At 41.6% G+C, this 17,500-nt stretch overlaps 1 protein-coding gene across 1 annotated transcript in view; it reads left to right on the top strand.

Annotated features, from left to right (window-relative positions):
• The window catches only part of camsap2a (calmodulin regulated spectrin-associated protein family, member 2a), a 91,507-nt gene that overhangs the window by 46,644 nt on the left and 27,363 nt on the right, over positions 1–17,500 (top strand). The window contains exons 5-6 of the mRNA XM_084067156.1: positions 4,394–4,535; positions 12,912–13,051. Coding sequence (XP_083923282.1) covers positions 4,394–4,535; positions 12,912–13,051 — 282 coding nt within the window. The remainder of the gene's footprint in view (positions 1–4,393; positions 4,536–12,911; positions 13,052–17,500) is intronic.

Consider the following 17,500-nt stretch of genomic DNA (forward strand, 5'->3'; position numbering starts at 1 on the left):
CATGGTACAACTACAACTTTCAAATGAGAAAATTCTATTTGGTTTCAATTTACAATTTAATTGACTATTTTGACGGTACAAGGCAATCTTTGTGGAAACGTTCTATACTAGTAGTCTCAACCTTTCTGTGTGCTCTTATGAATGAATGAGTGACTCAAATTACCATTATGAGATGAGGTCTATTGAATCAACCACGAAAAGCTTCCGGCTTCCTTTTCATCTGCCAGCAACAGTTTGCTTCAGGATGTCTCTAACTATCAGTGTTGAAGCTGTGCGCAAGTGAACCTCCCCTGAGTAAATAAACAGTTACATAACTTAGCCAAATAGCTTAAAATAAGTGTTATTTTGTGTGCATGTGCAGACCTAGCTCTCTCCCTTTCTCTCTCCGTACATCTCTACTGTAACTCTTACCACTGGAACTTTCACCACAAAAGCCAGCTGTCTACATGAATAAGAAAAACAACCGTTTCCCCTGTTTTCTCCCCAATTTGGTCATTGCCAATCCCCTCCCCATGCGTACTGTGGTCTCTGTTGCTGCCAAACTCGATTGTTGTTCTGTGGAGGAGGGCGTATAGACACAACCACATGTCTCCCTCATACACAGAGTCCACTCAACAGACAATTGCTTTCACCAGGAGAGAGTCATTTGCTCTCTCTTCCCCCAATCCCCGTCCCCGCTGAGCAGGCACCCCAACTAACCAATAAGAGTCACTAGTGCATCAAAAAGGACACAATCCCCTGCTAACTTCCCATCTGCGAACACAGACAGTTGTTTTCCAAGTTGCGCTCAGCCAAGCGGGCTGCAGGGAATTTAACCCTCACCTCTGTGGTGGTTTACCTCTATGTCCAATTTTATTGACACGTAGAATTGTAGGGGCGCAACAGTTAATCTAACTAATCGATTTAATCTATTATAAAACACAATCGTTAATCGATCATTTTACACAACAATTTGATAGAATAATTGTTAATCAATAGTTGCAGCCTTATATAGAATGTCAAATCTTTCTGTGATCTACTTTTTTATCCAGAGGTGTCTCTCTCACTTTATCTCTTGTCAGAAACCTCTTAACATGCAGCAGGTAACAGAAGTTGTCTCTTCCACACCGGGAGCACGGTCAGGGAAGCTGCAGGCTTTGATACCGTTAGTGTGGGATGTTCTTGAAGGCACTCGTTTGAAGTTGAGCTCTCGCCAGCCACCTTCTCTTTGATGCTTGTTGGTGAAGTGGAGAATTGTGGCTTTTTAATGATGATATGCTGTATATAATACAGAGAGACGAATATTATTATATAATGTCAATACTATTCACTAGACCTCACTGTACTTGAGTCAGATTATATTGTCAAGAGAAGGCATGGCTTAGTTTGCGATGGAATGAGTAACTAAACTAAATAGACAAACACATGCATGAATGAGAAACACATGCTTCTCACACACACGCGCGCACACACGCGCACGCGCACACACACACACACACACACACACACACACACACACACACACACACACACACACACACACACACACACACACACACACACACACACACACACACACACACACACACACACACACACACACACACACACACACACACACACAGTCAGATAATACTGTACCCACACATTGGAAGAACACATCTTAAAGAGTCAGTTGCATTGGTTGGCCATATGCCAGAACCCACATGGCAGAATCGGTTCTAAAAATGTCCATGTTCTACCAAAGGGAATTAATCAAATGAACTGGAATTAATTGGTCACACACACACACACACACACACACACACACACACACACACACACACACACACACACACTCTCTCTCACATTTCTGCTGATGGCTGATGTGTGGGCGTCAACTGCTGAGCTCATCGCTAACATCTAAAACACTGCTTCTCAACGTCGAGTCCAGGGACCACCACGGGGTCCAAAAGGACTCTAACGGCCCTGTAACTCTGAGAGTGTACACATGGAACCAAATGGACCCCTATACAGGTCCATTTGGTTCCATTTGTACACTCAGAGTTAAATCAACACTGAGGAGTTTACAGTATAGATTGGGGTTCCAGTATTATTTTTAGTTCAGTCATTTGCATTTTTTATTTTATTTTAAGGGTTACGGTTCGTTTGACCCAGTTTGATATGCATTAGGCAACGGACCCCCATGTCATACAATGTTTTTATCTTTAGGACCATAATCTACACTCAATCCTCAGTGTTTAATTAAACATAAGGGTCCATTTTGTACACTCTCACCGCTGGTGGGCCCGGGACCAGTCGTTACGTGAGAACCAGCTGGTTCTCACATAACGACTGGTAACAACTGGTAACGACTGGACTTAGAGATCACTGTCTGCAGCGATCTCTAAACTAACAAGCTAACTGGTGTGTCTTCCTGTGTTGTTGTTGTTGTTGTTGATGTTGCTGTGCTGCTGCTACAGTCTCCAACCAAGTGGTACATGAAGCTGGTTCCTGTAAGTCAGCTAGCCAATGCTACGCTATTTTGTCATCTGTCCATCGTATCCATGGCGACCATATCATCATCCACTTCTTGTTTCTCTCTCTCTCTCTCTCTCTCTCTCTCTCTCTCTCTCTCTCTCTCTCCCTCCCCCTTCTCTCTCTCTTCCTCTCTCCTTCATACTCGATGGTCACTCATCAATGTGTTTCTTCTTTCATCTCATCTTTTTTTTCCCATCTCATTTTATGATTCAATGCAAACATAAACCAAGCATGTACTATGTATGTGATTACTTGGTGAAGTCGCAACATAACATAACAGAGCCCTGCATGAGCCCATAATAACTCAGTTATGATTATACCACCACATGCATAACACAATGCATGGTGATGATGAGCTCCAATCCCTTTGTAGCTCAATGGATACAGCTTAGCGCAGTGGTTCCCAGACTTTCGTCGAGACCCAAAAGAGAAATTTGATGTGACCCAAACTAGTGAAAATAGACTATCTACAAGCTCACAACACTTCGCGATGCGACGTGTTTTGAGCCTGTAGATCTGCTATTTTCACTACTTCTTAAAAGTATATATTTTGTTAATTATTTTCAAAAAAACATATGAATTTCTTTTAACTTATGATTTGTTTTAATAATAATTATATACAAAATGTAGGAAACAAGAAATAAAGGGGTGTTTACTCGCGACCCATAAAAATTGGTCCACGACCCACATATGGGTCCCGACACACTGTCTGGGAAACAATAGCCAGTACTGTTCCTGATTAATCCGGTCTTACCTCACTTCAAAAGATGTAAATGATCTTTTGAAGTGACACACCTATTTATAGGTCTCTATTTCATCATGCGTCTCGCTAGCCAATCAAAGCACAACCTTTCAACATATTGTCACGTGTCACGTGAAGCTTGACCAATGTTAGCTTGGTGGACACACGGAAGGACGAGAACGAAAACATAGTCTCCTGGCGGAGACAATATAATGTTTTTAAAAAATGGACAAAAAAGGGATATTTACTCAAGACCCACTGTTTGGGAAACACTGCCATACAGTATCTAGAGATTACATTCCCACTGGTCAGCAATACAATACTGATAAACACATTATTTTTGCCATTATGGAACTGACTGTTATGTTATAGACACATTAGAGACGGTTTCAGACTAAGAAACCACTCAACTTAGAGTTGTGTATAGTTGAGTCACTTCAGCACCCTCTGTTGGACATAATAGCAGTGACAGTGACATTCGGTATACATACATACATATGCGCAGTATTCACAGTTTAACTACAATAACACAACTACCCTGAAAGTTTCAGCCTCCGTGAAGGAGAATCAACTGTTTGCAACAAGCTGGCTATCCCACAAAAAATAGCAAAATGACCCTTTCTTCCATTATTACTACAGCAGGTTGTTCTCAGTTTGTTTTGAGCCTACTCCATTCCCAAATAGCAAACATAGCCAATCTACAAGCTCACAACGCAACGCCTCGTGGCACGTTGAGCTTGTAGAACGGCTATTTTCGTTCGTCTATTTTCGATAAATAAATAAAAATTACAAAATAGGGAGACCGGTTTGAAAGTGGTTAATACAGCTAACCGGACCATGTTTTTACGCACGTGTGCTTGCACCAACAGACTGGTGAAACCATCTAAACCTACCTCCATACCTTGCATGATGTTATAGCGTTAAACATTGACTCTGTGGCTCAGTGCATGGTTCTCAAAGTGGAGTCCATGGTCTCTCAGGGTTCCTTGAGGAGGGTTCTACAGTAAATTGACCCTTACAAGTCTGCAACTCTGACAATCTACAAATGGAACCAAATGGACGGGTCCATTTGGTTCCATTTGTAGACTGTCAGAGTTAAGGGGGGGTCGTTGAGAACCAGTGCTATAGCTCATACGCTGTGTGTTCTTCCAGTCTCGCTACAGGAAGGAACAGACGTCGGCCCAGCCCGCTCCGTGGATCCCTCCGGTGGACAACCTGCTGAAGGACAGCAGCGACGGCTCGGCCCTGGCGGCCATGCTGCATTTCTACTGTCCACAGATACTGCTGCTGGACGGTACGTATGTGCGTGCGCGCACGCGCGCGCGTGTGTGTGCGTGTGCGTGTGCGTGTGTGTGTGTGTGTGTGCTAGCCTGGGACCAGACGAATCTGCCAGTGCAAAAAATAATTGCCCTCTGTGATTTGGGTCTGGCACTGCTCCGTTGTGAATCCATTTCCTGCTCCCGAAGTCTGGGGTGACCAATCAGGGCCCAGTATTCAAATATGGGAGACTGTAATTGGTAGTTGGTTGTAGGTGACGAGGTCTAACCAATTGCGTCCAGAGTAATTGTTTTGATCCCGCCCCCTTGGGGAAAAAAACGTCCTCATAGAAGCACCAGACTCATCTCCACGCAGTGATATAGTCTGACTATTATAGAGAGTGTAAGCAACCCCGGCTAATAAGGATGGATCTCAAACTGATGATTTTAGAAAGTTTATTCCTGGAACCACCGTAAGAAATGTAAAACATCAATATGACTAGTGACAAACACATCATAAACCATACTGAAATAAAGCTAAATGCTCTATAAAAAAATGAAGTGACACAGATGAATCAATAAACATTTGACATTATGTCCTGTGTTACAATTACTTCAGCAAGAATTGTTTTTAAACCAAAATGACAATCTCTCTTTAGAGTGCAAAACATATGAAATAGTAAATACTGCAATTATCTTAATCACAAAGAAAATAGCTTTCATCTTATTAAACCACAACAATGAAATGTAAGTCATTATAATGTATCTCCTTTTACTGAACATGAAATATACCCTTTTAGTCCATGCACTGTTATTATGAATTACTGATTTAAACCCATATTTATTCATATAATTAAATATATATATTGACGTTACTGAGGCTTCTCAAAGGGTCGAAAATAGATCAGTAGAGTGACGTGCAAAATAGTCTATTAACTTGTTGACTGAATCCACAAAGGACAGAAAGTAACAAGACATGCAAACAACAATGCAGCAAAACAAACTATACCTTGTATATACCAGGTGCTTAAACAAAATAAACCTTGTGGTTGGAACATGGACATGCTCCTTCGACGTTGTTTTCAGTCATTCTGACGTCTTTGCAAAGACGCGCTGAAAGTACACAGTGGAGTGACATCCTTCCTGTTTCAGGCAATTTCAAAATAAAAGCCTTCACTATAACAGACTAATAAAAACGAACTCAAATACAATTCTTTCAAGCAAAACAATATAAAGGTGTCAGTTGAGGCATAAACAATAAAACATTATACAATAAAACATTATATGTCCAATGTAAACAATAAAAGGACCCAAATAAAGTGATAAACTATACAACTTGGCAAAAAAGTCCACAGTAAAGTATCTTTGAAAGTCCAAAGGTTTGGCATGTTTAGGGTGACAATAGCGCCGCCTGCTGGCCAGGAGGTGCATCTGGTGGGCTTTTCTTATAGAAAATAACAGTACATTTTAAGACACTAATTTATGCAGGGCAGTGCTTAAGTGGTTCGTTACACTCCCACCAAAACATGAGTGAATTGCAGGACCCTAAGTAATGCAAAACACGAATGATTTCTCACTCAAAGGAACATTTAAGCAAGACATAGGCCATAAATCACGTATACACTTAAGCATGAAAAACAAAAAAGAAAGGAAACGCTTTATAGCGACAGGGCAGTCAACCCGTATCTAGCAGAAAGGACAGTTTCTGGACTGGTTGCTCAACTTCAGACATCTTGTAGCGATGCTCGACTTTCTTTTCCAGATTTCTGTCTCCAAGGCTGACTCTCCTCATGAGTCCATCTTTATCCGTAGTGGCTTTTGAAACCTTTCCCAGTCTCCACTTGTTAGGGTGAAGATCAGCCATCCTTTGCTTCTCCAATGGTCTCTGGTGCCGTCTACTATGATGACCTTTGGGGATGATTGCTGGGTGTATGATGAGTTTGGGAAGAGAGGACAGCCGTCCTCCCACCTTGAGAACACCCTCTTTGTCAAGGCAAGCATCAGGAGTGTATAATAGGGTGTGAGATGGCAGGTGAATGCCTTTGTTCACCAGTTTCAACTCTTCTTGATCCACGTTTTCCTCTAGGTCTTTGATTAGACAAAGTTCTGCTTCTTCTAGTTCTGTTGCAGTGATGAGATCTGACTCCTTGGTGTGATTTACTCCTTGCTGAGGTATATAGCCTTTCTCTCCTTTTCCTTCATCACACACTTCCTCTTCATCACCTTCCTCGATGACCTCTGCTGGAGATACTGGGGGAAGATCCTTAATGTTGACTCTGTGACAAATAGTGTTGACACTTGGCGAGTCTTGGTATGGCTCTGAACGGCCCACAATGCTACATTCCAGTGCTGTGTGAACAGCATAGGGTTCCTCTTCTCCTCCAATAATTGCCTGTTTTGGTGCTAGTGCCCTTGAACAGCCGTAGCCTCTTACTCCGAGACCTGAAGCCCTTTCACTCTGCATGATGAAATCCTTACCAAGCATAGTGGTTATCTTCAGGTTGACAGGACGTGATTCAGCTTGTAGCTCCTTGCTCACCTCCTGGTCGATAAAGACAGTGTCACTCTGAATGGAGGCATTTGCAGACGGCCCTTCAGACTCCACATTGAGAGATTTAGTAATAGCCGTGTCATTAGTGTTACCTTGGTTTGAGACTGGTGTAGCGTTCGCTTTCTTTATGTAGTCGTCATCATGTAGGCATGTTGGATGTTTACCTTTACAGGTGTCACAGGAGTGTCGGTGACGGCAGTCTTTTGCACTGTGACCTGCTTTCATGCAACCGTAGCAGAGTTTCCTTTCCTTCATGTATTGTCGTTTCTCTTCTAATGACTTTGTGACAAATGCAGTGCAGTTGTGAATCATATGATTACCTTCTTGACAGAACAGACATGGCTTAACACTTACTTTAGTAGACCCTTGATCGTTGTTCTCTACAGCTGCTTGTGCATGGAAGACGTTGGCCATGTCCGTTTCATTGTCTTCAGGGTTCCGTTTTTCCAATGTAGCTTGAGCAATGTAGGACGCATCTGCATTTGGAGGTGGGGATGCTGCCATGATAGGCTGTTGGATGGGAGGTGAATGAATCGGTTGCTGTGGTGCTGTAGTGACATTAATAGGCTGTTGAATGGGAGATGAAGACACATCTTGTGCAGCTGTATGCAGCTGTCCTTGAGCATTGGGGTTGGTAGAGTGAATGCTGACCTCTTCTGCCATTGCTTGATTATAGGCCTGTAGTCTGGCTCTTGCTACTTTTACATCCCTTAGTGCCTTTAGTCTTTCCAGCTCCTGCTCCATTTGTGCTATGCTTCTAACCTTCTGTGCTATGCTTACATCCTTCTGAGACTCTAGTCTTTCCAGCTCCTGCTCCTTCTGTGCTAATTCAGCTGCTGCTTCTGCCCGCTTAGCTGCAATAGGGTTTGTAGACCTTGACGACCGTTTACTTGATGCTCCGCTGGACTTGTGTGTTGTATGTGAGGCTGTGGATCCGTAGATAGAACAAGCATAATCTGGCTCAAGTAGCTTATGGAGGCATTCCTTTACCTTTTGACTGTCGAAGTCTCCATCATTTCCTAATATCCGTTCATGTATGACCGTCGCAATGTCCTTTGTCACTGCCTCACAAGCATCAATCCGCCGTCTTGTGTCATTGGATGGAGTGATGTAATCTTGTATTTCTATGTAACTGCTCAAGACATCAGCCTTTGCCTTTTTAATTGTGTCAAAAAGCTCTGCAAGTTGACTCTTAGGAATGTCTGTCTTTAGCTGTTCTCTTGTTGTGCGAGCCTGCACCTTCCATTGTTTGTACAGTTGGTTGATCCTTTTCTCTTCTTTCTGGGCCTCCTCTCTCATGAATGAAAACATCTGCTCCGTGGAATTCCGTTGATGACCAGTGCGGTGAAGCTCCTCCTCTTCCGTTCCGTCCTTATGAGGGGGCTCCATCGGCTGGTCTGCGTTTGCTGATGCTTCCATTTTCCTTACAGGAGAACCACAGTCTTCAGAAACGTTGTAGGACCTCTACTGTCATCATACAGTGTAGGGTGAAGCTCTTCTTGACTGTCATCAGACAGGAAGGGGTTAAGTTGTTACTTGCTGTCATCAGACAGGAAGGGCACAAGTTCTTACTGTAAGCAACCCCGGCTAATAAGGATGGATCTCAAACTGATGATTTTAGAAAGTTTATTCCTGGAACCACCGTAAGAAATGTAAAACATCAATATGACTAGTGACAAACACATCATAAACCATACTGAAATAAAGCTAAATGCTCTATAAAAAAATGAAGTGACACAGATGAATCAATAAACATTTGACATTATGTCCTGTGTTACAATTACTTCAGCAAGAATTGTTTTTAAACCAAAATGACAATCTCTCTTTAGAGTGCAAAACATATGAAATAGTAAATACTGCAATTATCTTAATCACAAAGAAAATAGCTTTCATCTTATTAAACCACAACAATGAAATGTAAGTCATTATAATGTATCTCCTTTTACTGAACATGAAATATACCCTTTTAGTCCATGCACTGTTATTATGAATTACTGATTTAAACCCATATTTATTCATATAATTAATTATATATATTGACGTTACTGAGGCTTCTCAAAGGGTCGAAAATAGATCAGTAGAGTGACGTGCAAAATAGTCTATTAACTTGTTGACTGAATCCACAAAGGACAGAAAGTAACAAGACATGCAAACAACAATGCAGCAAAACAAACTATACCTTGTATATACCAGGTGCTTAAACAAAATAAACCTTGTGGTTGGAACATGGACATGCTCCTTCGACGTTGTTTTCAGTCATTCTGACGTCTTTGCAAAGACGCGCTGAAAGTACACAGTGGAGTGACATCCTTCCTGTTTCAGGCAATTTCAAAATAAAAGCCTTCACTATAACAGACTAATAAAAACGAACTCAAATACAATTCTTTCAAGCAAAACAATATAAAGGTGTCAGTTGAGGCATAAACAATAAAACATTATACAATAAAACATTATATGTCCAATGTAAACAATAAAAGGACCCAAATAAAGTGATAAACTATACAACTTGGCAAAAAAGTCCACAGTAAAGTATCTTTGAAAGTCCAAAGGTTTGGCATGTTTAGGGTGACAATAGCGCCGCCTGCTGGCCAGGAGGTGCATCTGGTGGGCTTTTCTTATAGAAAATAACAGTACATTTTAAGACACTAATTTATGCAGGGCAGTGCTTAAGTGGTTCGTTACAGAGAGGCATTTGGATCCACTTTGGATCCACAGATTCAGATATTTTTTACGTATTATCTGTATCTATTATATCTGAATCTGTATTATCTGAATGTGTATTATCTGAATGTGTATTATCTGAATCTGTATTATCTGAAGCCTTCCCCTTGAATTGCATGGCTGCCAGTTCCCACCGGATGTCATGTGTGAGTTCCGACTGCTCCAGATCATACCGAATAACTGCTAGCTTGCATAACATCTTCAGACTAGGACTCAAGTCTAAGACGTGCAGGCCCAAAGAAGATACAAAGAAGAAGACGCGATCTCCCACCATGCAATAGCACCCCGTAGGCATCCAACATGGGCGTTTTCCCTTGGGCTTAATCCTCTTCCAGGAGAATGTCTCTGGATTGAACTTCCACATATCATTATAGATACGGTCTTTACTATTATAGTCTAAACCATCAAACATGTACAGCTCTCCATTGTAGGCAAAGGCTTCATTACCTGCGCGTCCTTCTGGACGAGGCTTTGCAGTGGGCGTGCTCAGCCAGCGGTTGGTATCTGTGTCAAAAACTCTGATGTCCGTCCGGAAATCTCCTCCGTCCCTTAATACAAACATCTTTGTCCCGATGATGGTAGCCGAGTGATATGATGAAGCAGGTGGCAGAGTGCCTCCGGTGTTAATTGAAGTCCAGTTCATTGTGGTGGTGTCCAACTTGTGGATGTCATTAATGTCATTAGTCCCGTCATTTCCTGCATGGATATACATGACCTTCCCCAAGACACAGGCTGTGTGCTCAGATCTTGCTACTGGAACAGTCCCAGAAACCGTGAGCTTCAACCATCTGTGGCTGTCGACATCAAATGCATAGAGCACATTGCAGAGCTTATGTGTGTGTCCATCCATTCCACCCCAGATGTAGATGATCTCTGCTATTAGCACGGCTGTGTAGCCATCCGACAAGGTGGGAACCTCAAGGAGACGTTCTCCTCTTCCAGTTGTCACTGTGGGAAACTTAATGCAGCGCATAGACACTGTGTTGAAGACATTCACCTCAATCTGTTCCATGTTGTTATGACTGTTATGATAACCGAACCCTTCAAAGATGTACACCTTGTCTCCTACTGTCACGGCAGGAGCTGCTATATCTAGTGCATCTTTTAGATGCACCGTCCAGCGCAACATTATTCTAACTGTCTCTGAAGCTGTTTCTGTCTTTGACTCTCAAAGTCTCTGTGGGTTTGTTTCTGGCTTTGACTCTCAAACTCTGTATGGATGTGTTTCTGTCTTTGACTCTCAAAGTCTCTGTTGGTTTGTTTCTGCCTTTGACTCTCAAAGCCTCTGTCTCGGTGTGGTGATGTCTTTGACTCTCAAAATGTCCACAGATTGGCTTCTTCTTTAACTCTCAATTTCTAGTCATCTTCAACACCTGCAACGTCTTTTATAGGCACACACAACACCCACCGTTGCCATGGTTTCTTTATAATACCGATTAGCGCAGGCAGGGGTGCAGACAGAAAGCGAGCAGTTACTCAAGTACTGTACTTAAAGGGGAATACCACTCATTTTCTATGTCGCCTAGAACTGGAGAATTGATTGTTGGGGTCATGTGATCAGTGACATACGGAAGGTGTACTATTTGGCCTGCCCTCTAGGCTGCTGCATTCACTAGAATGGTGAATTTCACTTCCAGCTGAAACAGGGCGACTTCAATATAAAGTTAAAGAGATATTTCACTTTCAAAAACAATTTGGGTCATTTTATCGCCTACTCAGGCTTTTGTGAGACCCCCAGACAGTTTTTAAGATACTTGATTCTGTATTTAGATATTTGATATTCATTTTATCAGACACGCCCCCTTCCTATACAAACCCATTATAACTTCACACTCCATTTTCTAACATGTTAGATTCATCAAAAACACCCGTCCTTGGTTCTATTGAGTCATCCTGCCCTCCTACGTGAGGGACCCTGTTTTTAGATTACTTTTTTCATTTATTTTATTACATTATTTTATTGTATTCTAAGTAACAGTTTTAATGTATATTATGACATGGTTCAATGTTGAAAATTAGTGATATTCTTCTTTAAGTATACATTTGAGATACGTTTACTTGACTTGAGTTTCAGTTTTTTGATCATTTACTTCTGCTCCACTACATCTCAGTGGCAAATATTGTACTTTATTACTCAACTACAATTATTTGAAAAATGTAGCTACCAGTTACTCTGCAGATTTTGGTTATTCATACAAAAGATATTTTAAACATCCTATTTTATACTTTCTTTAATCAAAAACTGAAGATCTACAAGCTCACACAACTTGTAGCATTGCGATGCAATATGATGCTTTAATCTAGGATTTAGATGAATAAGGGTTAATCTTAATGTTAATCTTAATGTTAAGGTTTAAGTACAAGAGGGTGTATTTGCCTGTAAAGCCCTGCAACAGTGAGACTGTAGCCTCCTTCACACATGCACTGTAACCTGGACGTTAATTTTCAGGTTTCCAGGTAATTTGGGATGCTCCTACCAACTCTCTGGTGTAAAATGGTCAATATGAGCAATGGGCTTGCAGATGAAATCAATGTATTCTCTCTCAATTTCCTTGATGACTATGATCTTCATCAGGGTAAACACTGACATCCATATACTGTACATACTGTAACATCAGCGCTAAGACTGACAAATCCAGATTAGCCCCTGGTTTCGTCTTGTCTCCTGCAGTGGTGAAAAGTAACTAAGTACATGTACTTAAGTAAACATTTGAGGTATTTTTTACCTTACTGGAGTATTTCCAATTTTACTTCTACTCCACTACATTTCGGAGGCAAAAATTGTACTTTTACTCAATCAACAATTATTTGGAAACTTTTGTTTCTACTAGTTACTTTGTAGATTTGGATTATTCTTACAAAACCACTTCAGACCTATAGTTTGGCAATTTGAAAATAGCCGATCTGCAAGCTCACAAGCTATTTAAAAAAAAAGGAAAACCTTCTGCATAATGAGTACTTTTGCTTTAGGTACGTCAAGTACATTTTGATGCCAATGCTTTTGTGCTTTTACTTAAGTAAATGCTGAATGCCGAACTAGGGTATTGATACTTTGACTTAAGTAAAACATGTGAGTGCTTCCTCCATCACTGGTCTTGTCTCCTGACAACGACTCCTGTTCTCTGCTCTCCCATGCATACAGATGTGTGTCTGAAGGAGAACATGTCTCTGGTGGAGCGTCAGTACAACCTGCAGCTGATCCAGGACTTCTGTAAGGACAACCTGAACTCCTGCTGCCACTTCACCCTGGAGGACATGCTGTATGGCTCCTCCACTGTCAAGGTACGGTACCGCACCGCCTGCTGCGCCGGATGAATATTGTTGCTGTCGGGCAGAAATCTCTTATCCCCATATTTTAGCTTTTTGTTTTTTTTCGTAAACTAATGCCCTATACTTTGATCATACTACAGCGTCACACAAAAGTATCAAAAATACAGATCTACAAGCTCAAAATGTGGTGCGAAGTGACGCCTTTTTGAGCTTTTTGCTATTTTTGAATTTGAAACCTGAAAAGTAACAGTTTTGGACATACAGTATGAGGTTTCCTTCCGACAGAGACGATATACTGTAATATACTGTAACGATATAGTCGCTGTCGGGCAGAAACCTTGTATGTCCAACACTTTTCAGGAAATGGTCAAAAGAACCTTGTGTTCAGCCTAAATTGACCTTAAAATGGAGATTGTGCACATGAGAGGTCAAATGAAATGTACAGTAGAAATGATGAGAGAAACAGATGAAAGCACAACGGTCCAGTGTGAGTGTGGTTGATGAGTGGTGAGTCATGCTGCTGTTAGAACACTGTTGGATGGAAGATATTGGAAAAAACCCTCTCTGTCTAAACTGATTTGTTGTAAACCATTTGACTTCACCAACCACACCACTTTTTAATGTATTGTTCCTTCCTCCCTTCCTTTCTTTCTTTCTTTCTTTCTTTCTTTCCTTCCTACCTACCTTCACTCCTTCCTTCCTTCCTTCACCCAACATCAGTAGAGATTCATGCCAGGATTGGGCTTCAAAAGCTGGAGCAACAACTTCTAGAGCCATCTTTGCATTAAGAAAGTGCTTGGGGGGCTTTTGAAAAATGTTCCTCCAAAAAAAGGAGGGGACAGATTTAGGGGGACGATTTTGCTCTAAGATTAAGCTCTGTTGGAAAGTTGAAAGATGTTCACAAAAAAATTATAATATACTTTATACCAGATGGCTAGCCATAAGGATGTACTCCAAAGTTTATGAATGAACTACATTTTGGCTCAGAAGCTTTCAGACTGGAACAATTCATATTTAATGAAAGACGGGGATGGGGGTCGGGGGGGGGGGTATAGTGCATGATTCATTATACTGTAAGTACCCACCCCTCCCCTCCCCCAACTGGACCCCTGCCACCCCTTTCTCTTTTATTTTATTACATTGTTAAAGTGTGTCGGGAGGGGGTTCCCCGCAAAAGTAGTTAAAAGTAGTTAATACAGCATTTCAATCATTTTAACAACTTTATCCATTTCTATGTTGGCTATTCAAAAATAGCAGATCTACAACAGAGACATGCTCACAGCATGTGTGCCACGCTTGTATATCTGCTATTTTTGAACGTTTTTGAAAAAAAAAACGAAAAGTATTGGACAATTCTGGTCCCTGGCACAAAAGGTTTTCAGATGGGAGTCTGCGGCCGAATACTTGATATCAATTTGGTGGTCCTTGACTTGAAAACATTTGAGAACCACTGCTTTATCAGACTCTCCCTGTCTCTCTTTCTCTCCTTGTTGCCATCCTTCTGTCTCACAAGCCTGCCTCTCTCTCTCTCTCTCTCTCTCTCTCTCTCTCTCTCTCTCTCTCTCTCTCTCTCTCTCTCTCTGACTCACTCCATCCCACTCATCATGTCAGTGTTTACCTACACCATTTCATTTTTTCCTCCCACCCTTTATTTCTCTCATGCTGCTATCATGATGAGGACGCAGAATGGAAAGGAAAATCAATGCACTCAAAAGTTAACATGCAGAGGTTAATTTTTAGCTCTCAAATCAGCTTGTAAAGTATTTTTTATTTTGCAAGCTGATGTCTTACTCTCCGCTACATTTCAAAAAGAAATATTGTACTTTTTGACTACACTGCATTTCTAGGAAGGCACTTTTGGGACCGAAACTTACGCAAATATATTATGAATTAACCTATTTCAAATATAGTGAAATTAGCCTGCCAGATAGAAATAAAAATAATAAATAGATCTGCTATTTTTACTATTTTTACATTTTTAATTTCTGACCATTGCAGAAATTGCACTTCGTAATTTGTACTTTTGAATACTTGAACACTATTCACTTGAGTATAAACTTTGTCCACCACTGGGCCTAAGTGATTGATAAATATTGGGAGCCCAGTACGTTGTGTTTAGGTCCAGACGGATGTACTGCTGGTGATACTGTAATGCCATGGAAACCGAATCCCATCATTGTCATAGAAACCATTCTAAATGCATTCTGTGGCCTATTTCCATTCCTCTGGTGTGAGAGCAGCATGCTGTATGTAGGTCACATGAGTTCACTCTGCTAGAGATGGAGAACTAACATCACTGCTACTTGTTGTTACTTATTGTTTCTCTAGGAGGCTGAGAAGATTTGCATAAGTTTGCCTATTATATAGAGTGATTGGTGTAAGGTTCTTGTATGCAGTGAGGATGTGGATATGGATGTGTGTGTGTGTGTGTGTGTGTGTGTGTGTGTGTGTGTGTGTGTGTGTGTGTGTGTGTGTGTGTGTGTGTGTGTGTGTGTGTGTGTGTGTGTGTGTGTGTGTGTGTGTGTGTGTGTGTGTGTGTGTGTGTGTGTGTGTGTGTGTGTGTGTGTGTGTGTGTGTGTGTGTGTGTGTGTGTGTGTGTGTGTGTGTGTGTGTGTGTGTGTGTGTGTGTGTGTGTGTGTTTGTGTGTGTGGGGGGGTGTGCGCACGAGAGTGTAGTCAGTGTCAGACTATGCTACGTTTTTTGCTAGCACCAGTTTTCCATTCATGTTGATATGATGATGGTTCTGATTGATTGAATGGATACTTCATTAACAGTTTGCTAATAGTACAGTGGTACGATTTTACAATGATGCTAAAAGTATAACCCTAGGGGCTTGTTTCCATTGTGGTCCAGTGTTGAAATTCCTCAGCAGCGCAGTGCTCACTGCTCAGGCCTGAGGGTTGTAGCCAGAGAACAATCCTGAGCTGGTGGCATTCAGTGACCTTGACCTAGATTTCAGACAGACAGGTAGAAAGGCAGGCAAGCAGGGAGACAGGCTGATTGGAGTACCCTGGCTAGCAGCTCACCGTGACCCATCATGCTAATGGAGACCTTATTTATAGAGATTAGATTAGGTTGATTGGGTCTGGGAGGGGAGAAGAGGAGAGATGGAGGGAGATACTGTAGAGAGAGAGGAGTTGGAAAGAGAGACGGGTGGAGTCTGTAGAAAAAGAAATGAATAAGAAGATGAGGGAGGGAGGGATGTGGAGGAAACGAGAAATAGAGATGATTGAAACAGGAAAAGAGCAGAGGTGAGAAGAGACCTGACAGAGGGGACGAAAGAGAGAGAGAGTGAGGAAGAAAGAGAGAGAGAGAGAGAGGAAAGGAGAGGCAAAAAAAAAAAAGATTTGTAGAGGAAAGGGAGCTGCAGAAAAACAAACGCAGCATCCTTTGGGAACTTGGTGGCGTCTTAACATGTTTACACACGCTTATCACTGCTTTGCAAGCATGCATGTGCATGCACATGCCCATGCACACACTCACACACACCACACACACACACGCACGCACTGGCAATTGAAAATACCCTCATGAAGGTTCATATAGTGTCTGTCGGGCAGAAACCTTGTATCTCCCAATATCAGCTTTTCATGCTCTTTCGTCATTTAACGCCCCACTTCATCATACTAGAGTGTAAAGAGTCCAAAAGTAGTGCAAATAGCTTGTATTTTCACAATTTAAAATAATAATAAAATAATAAAAAAGGAACGGTTTCGGACATACAAGGTTTCCACTGTCTGGCTCCTCACTCATTCATTAATGGATCATGTGATCATCTGTGAATTCACATGAAGGAGCCACCATGCAGTGCTTCAAATGAACCTCCACTATTGTGATTACTTTTCCACGAGCCCCTGTTTCATAGAGAGGCCATACATTAACCCTGAGCATCCTCTCCTAATGGATACCGTGTTAGTAAATCATGTCAACCCTCTCTCTCTCTCTCTCTCTCTCTCTCTCTCTCTCTCTCTCTCTCTCTCTCTCCCCCCCCCCCCCCCCCCCCAATTAATTAATTCACTGCAGATCTAAATTACCATCTGTGGATCCAATACAGGGGAAATTATTTTTTTCTAGCTTTTGGCTTTTGCTAGCTTTAGCTTTATTGGCGTTTGCCAGGAGGTTTGCAAGGCAGCGTGTGAATGGCACGCTGGGAGTTTACCCCGAGGAAAGCAATTACACACACTTGTCCCATAAGAGGACTTCAATATGGCTCTCGTTTGCACTTTTATTTACAACCTGAATCTCAGATATCAGCTATTGGTTTGGTTCCAACATATACAGTATCTACCATTTGGAAACGGTTTTTTTTTGGTAAATGGTTGTTGTAATAGAACTTTGTGTGTTGCAGTTTAAATGTAGAGATTGTGTTCTTCAGATTGGAGTCTGTCTGTCTGTCTGTCTGTCTGTCTGTCTGTCTGTCTGTCTGTCTGTCTGTCTGTCTGTCTGTCTGTCTGTCTGTCT

Source organism: Gymnoscopelus microlampas (genome assembly GCF_963454915.1).
Source record: "Gymnoscopelus microlampas genome assembly, chromosome: 9".
Lineage (NCBI taxonomy): Eukaryota > Metazoa > Chordata > Actinopteri > Myctophiformes > Myctophidae > Gymnoscopelus > Gymnoscopelus microlampas.